The sequence below is a fragment of the Lipotes vexillifer genome, unplaced genomic scaffold (assembly GCF_000442215.2).
Source record: "Lipotes vexillifer unplaced genomic scaffold, Lipotes_vexillifer_v1.1 scaffold88, whole genome shotgun sequence".
In the NCBI taxonomy this organism is placed as follows: Eukaryota; Metazoa; Chordata; class Mammalia; order Artiodactyla; family Lipotidae; genus Lipotes; species Lipotes vexillifer.
Window position 1 is genome coordinate 1050360 of NW_006779887.1, and position 9390 is coordinate 1059749.

Genomic DNA, 9390 nt, shown 5'->3' on the forward strand with positions numbered 1-9390 from the left:
AAAGCCCACACGCAGCAACGAAGACCCAACGCAGCCAAAATAAATAAATAAATAAATAAATAAATAAATTTAAAAAAATAAAAAGCAAGGGTTGTGGACTCCCCTGGTGGTGCAGTGGTTAAGAATCCACCTGCCAAAGCAGAGGACACGTGTTCGAGCACTGGCCGGGCAAGATCCCACATGCCGCGGAGCAACTAAGCCCGTGAGCCACAACCACTGAGCCTGTGCTCTACAGCCCGCGAGCCATAACTACTGAGTGGGCGTGCCACAACTACTGAAGCCGGTGCCTAGAGCCCGTGCTCCGCAACAAGAGAAGCCACCACAATGAGAAGCCCCTGCACACCAGAAAGACCCAATGCAGCCAAAAAAACAAGAAAACCCCACAACATTGTAAATCAACTATATTTCAATAAAAGTTATTAAAAAAAAAAAAAAGCAAGGGTTGTAAGCTCTAAATGCCTAAGGATTTTGGTCTGTTTTGTTCCCTGTTGTATTTCAAGAGTCTAGAACAGTGTCTGGCATATAGTAAATTCTCAACAGATATTTGCTGATTGAAAGAATAAAGCATGAATCTGCTTATGAAGACACTAAAGTATAAAAGTATATATTCTTAAAAGGAGCTTATAGAAAATACCTAAAAATTGAACAGCAAAATGCAAATCATTTGGCATTACTTCCTAAACTCTTTAAATATTTGTGGGGAAAAATACTGAGACCATGTGGTATATATTTCATAATTGTTGTTAAATACCTCCAATGCTTAGCAAATTTCAAAACCCAAACCCCAAGAAAATAACTTATTCATTCAATAGGTGCTAAGTTCCCATATAGCAGTGTGCAAGAGCTTGGCATACAGCATTGAACAAGACAGGTATGATCACTGTCCTTGTGGTGCTTAAAATGTAGTGAATTCATTATTTGAAGCTGGTTTCTGTGGTCTTAAAAGGCAACTACTGCTTGACACAGGAATGTGAATAAGTCAATAAGATGTTATCTCTTCTCAAGATTATGTAAGAATGAAAATACATTCCATCTTACTTCCATGACAAATTCTGTTACCAGAATAAGGAGCTAGACCATAAGCTCCTTAATTATTTCAACAGCACTCATAGCACTTAAAACGTTCATTTCACACTATGAGTGTGAAAAATATTCATCACATAAATGCAAGGGGCAGTTGGAGGAAGTGGTGCACGGGTGAAACTAGGAGAGGAAAAAAGGACAAAGTGGGAGGGTGGAAGCTAAAGGGTGGTGCACAAAGACCCACATAACATCACAAGCCCTCTAGGCTTGACAAGTACAGATTCCTGGGCCCCACCCTAGCGGAATCAAAACCTCCTAGAGTAGGACTCGAGGGTTTGCATTTCATTCTCACCAGGTGATTCTGAAGCACAGCTAGGTTAGGGGAAAACAGTGGTAAGTTGCCCAGCTTTCACTTTTATGATAAATCAGCCTTTATCAAATCAAATTTAAAAATCAGTATGGAGTTTCCTCTAAGGATGATGAAAATTGTTTGAAATAAATATAGGTAGTGGTTGCACAACATTGTGAATATACTAAATACCACTAAATTGTTTTCTTTAAAATGGTTAACATTATGTCATGTGAATTTTACCTCAACTTTAAAAAATCAAATTTGTATACCGTATGCTAACGCATATATATGGAATCTAAAAAAAATAAAATGGGGACTTCCCTGGTGGCACAGTGGTTAAGAATCCGCCTGCCAATGAATGGGACATGGGTTCGAGCCCTGGTCCGGGAAGATCCCACATGCCGCAGAGCAGCTAAGCCCATGCGCCACAACTACTGAGCCTGCGCTCTAGATCCCGCAAGCCACAACTACTGAGCCCACGTGCCACAACTACTGAAGCCCGTGCACCTAGAGCCCGTGCTCTGCAACAAGAGAAGCTACTGCAATGAGAAGCCTGCACACCACAACGAAGAGTAGCCCCTGCTAGCCGCAACTAGAGGAGGCCTGAGTGCAGCAACGAAGAACCAACGCAGCCATTAATTAATTAATTATTTTTTTTAAAAAAAGGTACTGATGAACCTAGTGGCAGGGCAGGAATAAAGACATAGACATAGAGAATGAACTTGAGGACATGGCGGGAGGAAGCTGGGGCAAAGTGAGAGTATCATTGACATATATACACTACCAAATGTAAAATAGCTAGTGGGAAGCTGCTGCATAGCACAGGGAGATCAGCTCGGTGCTTTGTGTCCACCTAGAGGGGTGGAACAGGGAGGGTGGGAGGGAGATGCAAGAGGGAGGGGATATGGGGATATGTGTATACATATAGCTGATTCACTTTGTTATACAGCAGAACCTAACACAACATTGTAAAGCAATTATACTCTAATAAAGATCTATAAAAAAATGTTTTAATTAAAAAAAATCAAATTTGTAAATAGTTAAAAACAACAATTCAAGCATTCAAGTAGAAAACATAACATCCACTGTTTATCCACATAAACTCTTTTGGCAGAACCACAGCATATAGGATCTTAGTTCCCCAACCAGGAATTGAACCCGTGCCCCCTGCAATGAAAGCATGGAGTCCTAACCACTGGACCGCCAGGGAATTCCCCACATAAACTCTTAATCTCCAAGTAATTTTAAACTGTTGATTTGAAAAAAGTCAGTTTTGTTTCTTAAAGGGAGAGACTGACTGACTATAGCAGTCTGAATGCAACAACAGTTTTTAAAAAACCAATGGCCTGAAGAATGTATGTATGTGTATAACTGAGTCACTATGCTGTACAGCAGAAATTAGCACAACACTGTAAATCACCTATACTTCAATTATAAATAAGTAAATAAATATTTTTTTAAATAAATAAAAAACCAATGGTCTGACTGAAATTTGCTTTTCATTTATAAAATAAACTATTCAGCAGTTTTTTCATATACACATACACTCAAAATGTGAATATAGCGAAAATCATCTTTTAATCATTTTTCCTAAAGATTCTAATTTTAAATTTAAGTTCTTACCCTCTTCTCTGTGCATCAACCCAGGCCTGATCTCTGTCATCTTTTTCAGGATCATATAGTAATTCATCATTTGTTGGAATTCTGTGTTGTTTCTTCTTCTTTTTCTTGGTCACCTGTGCTAGTTTTGAAAATGTTAACGATATGGCTAAGTATCATGTCTAAAATCCACACCTCTTTTATACAAAATGAAGAAACCTGTTTCCTAAGGTACATATTTTTTCTAGTTATATTTTTCTAAAAAAATATTTTAAACTATTCCTTCAAATAAAGTTCAGAACTGAGTTCAAATAATGAGACGTCAGAGTCTCAAAAAGGCCACTCAAAGTAAGTCAAGAATAGAAACTTTTTTTTTTTTTGGCCATGCTGCACGAATTGTGGGATCTTAGTTCCCTGACCAGGGATCAAACCTGAGCCCTGGCAGTGGAAGTGCAGAGTCCCAACCACTGGACCACCAGGGGAGTCCCTAGAAACTATTTTTGATGTCTTAAATTCTCCATAAGTTCTCATACATAAAATGCTACTGAAATCAGAACAAAAATGAATGAAAAAAAAAACTGTGGTCATCCACATACACTAGACCTACTTGGGCAGGTCAATGTTAATGTAACAACATATAAAAATATAAAATTGTTTACCGTATAAATTAGTTATTTGTGTACTCCATCATAATTACTGATATAATTTAGTTTTAGCTCTTGTCATTGTGCTCAACTTTGCTCAAATTTATACAAAATCAATTCCAAAGAACAGAGAGATTGATTGATTTAAAAAAAGCAACAAGTTAGGGAAAATTCTGCAAGAGAATAAAATCTAGAAACTATCTGCAGTTGTGAAAGCAAATGTTGCTGTGCTAAAGACCCTGAAGGAAGAGGGGGGCCAAGAGCCCTGAGGAAAGAGGTACTGAGTCAGGACACACTCTTCCTCTCCCCAGACGTGCCGCTGCAGCACCACCCTCAGTCCCTGTCCTCAGGTGCGTTCCCATCTGTTCTTACGCGCAATCCTGCTTTTATTTTCACATCAACTGCCTGCAATTTCTTAAAAGATGAAACTCAAAGGGAAAACCTAATATCAAATAATTGCTAGGTAAACCTTCCTCCATAAAATATAACTGCTAAACCTGGTAAACATGTTACTTACCTTTGTCTTCATCCTCAGAATCAGAATCAAAATATATATCGTCATAGTACTTTGTCGGAGCTGTTCCAACTTTCCCATTTCCTGAGGAAGACCCTAGTCAAACCATAAGGGAAGTTTAAAAACTGAACCATACTGGATTGGCAAGGGAAAAAACTCCATATGTTCTTCCATCACTTCAAAGTGATATCAACTCATTCCCAATTTCATTTGGGTGGAAAAATACTTTCACATCAATGACTTACTGGATTTCTGTGCCCTATGCAATTACAGAGAACTTCCCCTCCTTGAATAACTGTTCCAAATCATGAGGAAATTATTCTCTCTCCTTGCCCACAAAGAGACTGAAAGCATATATAAATAATGATAAAAGCACATCTAATTAAATAAAATAGCCATATTTTCACATTGCCGGCATATATATCTCTACCTTTCAGCCACGCAGTATACTGTGGAGAACAGGGAATAAACATCTTGTTTTAAGGAACTTTAGAAGAAAGAGGATAAGAGCTCTACAAAGAGTCAGGCAGAATGAGTCAAGGACACATTCTTCCTCTCCTCAGCTGTGCCTAGTGCCATGACATCACCTATACTTATGCCATCATATGCCTGCATCCCTAATTCTTCCTCGTAATTAACTTTTGCTTTTATCATTATTACATATGCTTTCAATTCTTAACAGTTAATATATAGCATAACAACATGGAAACCAATTCTGAGGAGTCCTACCTTCACAAACAAGTTTTCGAGTCAGATATATTTTACATAGAAACCAAGTATCAAAATGAAGTATGTTTCATTACTTACTAAAGTGAGACAGGAATTTGTGGTGACACATCATTCAATCTGCTGTATCAGTGCTATATAACCTTAAATATACTTCTATAAGCTAGTGTGTCTTTTTTTCTTTTATCCTGAGGTAAAAATTACAAAAGGAAATCATACAAGTAAACAATGCTAAACGGTCTCTTTCCAGCAACACAGGAAACTTTTTCACTTGCAATGAAAGAAAACTACGCTCAGGTTGCCAAGCACATTTATTTATTCATTCAATGATTTACTGAGCACCTACTGAAAGTGCTGGGGGCATAACAGAGCACAAATAAGGGTCCCTGCCATTATGGAACTTAGAAAAATATCTATATGAAAATCTAACTAAAAGTTTACCTGTTTCTAGAGAGGATAACTTGTCCTCCATTGTTTTTATGGTGGAATTTAATTCAGCTTCCATTTCTTTTTCAAATTCATCTTCATTAGAGGATTCACTTTCTCCAGTAAGACATTCTCTGATAAGTTTTCGTTTTTGGTCAGGAGTTCCATGTAAAAGCACATCCACCTCATCTTCAGAACTAGAACACATTTAAATCATAAAGAATATAAATATTAAAGAATTAAAATAACTTCAAATGCCTATCATCTCACTGCCCAACAAATTTAAGTTTTATAAAGTTGCATTTGATTCAGCTATCATTACATACAGCTCTTCTCACTTAATAGTTCAACCATTTCTGCATATTTCCAAATATATTTTTTAATGTCTGCATAACATTTCCTCTTGCAGATGCTATACGGTTATTTCTCTTTGCTATTAAACACTACAATGAATATCTCTGTATATATAATTTTGTTTCTGTTGATTTCCTTAGGTTAAATGTCTAAAATTAGATGCAAACATCTTTCTGACTTCTAGAATTATCACACTACTTTCCAAGAGTACTGCACCAATTCATAATTCCATCAGCAATGAAAAATTTACCTCACAGAACTGGGAGTTTGTTTTAAACTCTGGATACTTAAATAAAACTTAATATATGTAACAAATAGATAGCTAATACATCCACACAAAATGTAACAGACAGTAAGTAAATATTACAGTTTAAAAGGCATGGTGCTACAGAGAACTAAAAAGAGAGAGGGCTAAATTATATTCCAAATTCTCCTGAGCAATTTGTGCCAATTTCCTTGGCCTTTTGTGCCTGGGTTTCCCCATCAATAGCAGTAAGACAGAATTAAACGAGATATCAGAAGGAATGAAATGTTTATCAAGATGAAATGCCTAAGACTTTTCTACTATAATCAATAGTACACACATAATGTTCAATTATTCATGATCTGATGAACAGTTACAGATATTCCTGGGTTTTGCTTCTCTATTTTTCTCTTCTACAACAATGCTTGTGAGCCTCAAGCAGAAGGTAAATAAGAAAAATACAATTCACACCAATCAATTTTGCTAATGATAGAGGACTTATCCAGATTCTACTTCCAAGAAAATTCCCCATCTGACATTCCTCATCCTGACCAGCATGCTCCCTTTCTCCATTACCACTATATTCACTCAGGTCCTCTTTTTTTTTTTTTTTTACATCTTTATTATAGTATAATTGCTTTACAATGGTGTGTTAGTTTCTGCTTTATAACAAAGTGAATCAGTTATACATATACATATGTTCCCATATCTCTTCCCTCTTGCGTATCCCTCCCTCACTCAGGTCCTCTTAACTCTGCCTGTACCACCATGGCCTAAGGATCTCCAGGTCTCAAAACTCCTCTGCTTCATTCCACCCTTAACCCTGCTGCCAGAATGTTATTCCTAAAGAACTCTCATCACATCACTACCCAAATCCAAAAGAAAATCATCCATAACCAAAACTGTAAGTACAGCATTCAAAAGAACCTTCCACAATCTGAAAGATAGGTTTCAACCTATCTTTCCAGCCTTACCCCTCACTATTACCCTTGAACTACCCCAGTACTCTTCAGCTGGGGGGCAATTTTGCCCCCCAGGGAACATTTGGCATAGCTAGAGATATTTTTGATTATCACAACTGGGAGGTACTGGCATCTAATGGCATATTTACCGCTTGCTGTAAAAGAGGTGGATTCTCCAAGCTCAAGTGGTCCTCAGCCATGGTACCAGCCCAATGAATGTGTAGCACCCATCTGGGCCTCTCCATGTAACCCCTACAGGAGTTGGGAAGTAAGAGCAACCAACACAAACATGATGCTCATGCTGTATGCTCTGCTGTCAGGTGTCTCCAACTCAGAAGACTCATGTGTTCTGCCAGCTTCCATGAAACAGTACTACGCTATAAGAGATTCACTTCTAGGTATGGTAAAATCAAATCCTGAGAGACACCTCTTAAACACCTCTCTAACACAATCTCCCTTTTTAAAATGAGCATTCGATTCAGAGCCTTGAGCGGGCAATACTGCCTAATAACACTGTTTTGTTTTCAAAGTATTTATTTTTACCGTTACCTTACCAGTGGCAACTGTCACAGGAATATAAAGCCTCTTTAAAGACATTTAACTACATGGGAATTCCCTGGTGGTCCAGTAGTTAGGACTCCGTGCTTCCACTGCTGGGGGCCCAGGTTCAATCCCTGGTCGGGGAACTAAGATCCTGCAAACCGTGAGGCCAAAAAAAAGACATTTAACTACAAAAATGTAAATTAACTTAAAGAAAAAGATTAAATAAATAATAAGAGGGGTGAATACGGGGATGGTAATGGCAGAATAGCTCAAGTTCGGGAAACACTGAATCCAATCAAACTGAATTACTAATTGAGGCCTAGGTCCAGTTTCACAAATTGGACCCATTAATTGAAATTCTTCATAAGGGAATCTTGGAATCCATCCTCACTCCCCACAACAGAAATCTTCAGAGCAGTGTGATCTCCCATGCCTATAACCCCTCCTCAGGATAATATAAGGAAACATTGTGACTGAAAGAAGGACAGTTCCACTGAAAGCTTAGTTGTACAGAATGTTTTAAAGTTTATGAACAGGATTTGCTGACAGCTTAAAAAATGGCTAAATATTCCTGGAAATCCCTTGCCAACATAACTGCAACTTTCCTCCAGATAGGATTAATCCCTCCCTTCCGGAAATTCCCACAGAACTTCATCTGTGACTATCCCAGGTCATCTTCTACAGCGGTCTTCTGAGATACACGTTTACTTCCGAGACATATATCTTCCAGATATATATATCTTATGTCCCCTACTTTACCGTTAAACCTGTCAAAGACAAAAATCTTATGACTGACCTTTGTAGCCCACAGCAAGCATACAATAGGTGCTCAAAAAAAAAAATTAAATACCCCCTTATTTCTGTTTATTGCAGTTTAGTCTTCATGATGGTCACTTCACAATAAGTCCCATGTGCCTCACAACATACTCGTGATATACTTATTATACCTCCTTTTTATAGATGAGAAACCGACGATAAAGGACTTGCCTTCGGTCACAGTACTAGGAGCTGCAGAAGCAGGATTCGATTTCACGGCTTTTGAATCTTACGCCTAATTCCAGAATGTGCCCCTTACCCGCGCCAGTGTCGGTCCCGCCTCCCCCGTGGCTACGCGACCTCACCAGACCCCCCCCGGCCTCCCACAGGCGACAGCGAGGCGCGACAGGGGCCCGAACCGCTGGACAGAGGATCCGCACGGGTCCGGCAAGCGCAGTGAGAGGGGGAGGCCTCGGCCTGGCCTCGGCCCGAAGCCTCGGGAACCGGGGCGGGGTAGGGGCCTACCTGCTCAAAGCCGGCTCCTCGTCACTAGGCTCTTCAACTGCGTAGGGGTCATAGTCATCTTGGAGGCGGTTCATGGCGGCCTGCCCCCTCCGATACCGTCCACAGACGTCAGCAGAGTACCTGCTTTCTCCGCAAGTCCCTTTCCTAAAGCGCTCCAGCACCACTTCCGCCCGCACGTCCGCGCCCTCACTGCGCGCCTGCGCAGATCTTCCAAGCGAGGGGCTGGAGGAGGAAGCGGGGGAGGTGCCGCGAGAAGGGGCGGGGAGGGGAGGGGGAGGGGAGATCAGTTTTATATATATATGTATGCATATATATATATGTACGTGTATATATATGTATGCGTGTGTGTGTGTATATATATGTATATATATGTATATATGTATGTGTATATATATATATATATACATATACATATATATATACATATACATATACATATATATAGTTTTGGCCATGCCCTTTGGCTAGTGGAATCTTAGTTCCCTGACCAGGAATTGAATCCAGGCCCATAGCAGTGAAAGTGCGGAGTCCTAACCACTGGACCGCCAGGGAACTCCCTTCCCTGGTTTTCAACTATTGTTCCACCCAACTCTTTTTCGAGGTACAATACTCTCCCATGAGTCACAGTGATGTGAAGGAGACACCTGCTGGGGAACCCATTTTTCCTTTCCTGAGAATTGTGGCCCTCCTCAAGGATGTGCCCTTATATCCATATTCATTCT

At 39.6% G+C, this 9390-nt stretch overlaps 1 protein-coding gene across 1 annotated transcript in view; it reads right to left on the reverse strand.

The window, feature by feature from the left end:
• The window catches only part of EAPP (E2F associated phosphoprotein), a 27379-nt gene extending 18637 nt beyond the window's left edge, over nucleotides 1–8742 (reverse strand). Inside the window, exons 1-4 of the mRNA XM_007453030.1 lie at nucleotides 8669–8742; nucleotides 5300–5481; nucleotides 4136–4228; nucleotides 2999–3116 (exon numbers count right to left, since the gene is read on the reverse strand). Coding sequence (XP_007453092.1) covers nucleotides 2999–3116; nucleotides 4136–4228; nucleotides 5300–5481; nucleotides 8669–8742 — 467 coding nt within the window. The remainder of the gene's footprint in view (nucleotides 1–2998; nucleotides 3117–4135; nucleotides 4229–5299; nucleotides 5482–8668) is intronic.
• Nucleotides 8743–9390: the final 648 nt, after the last annotated feature.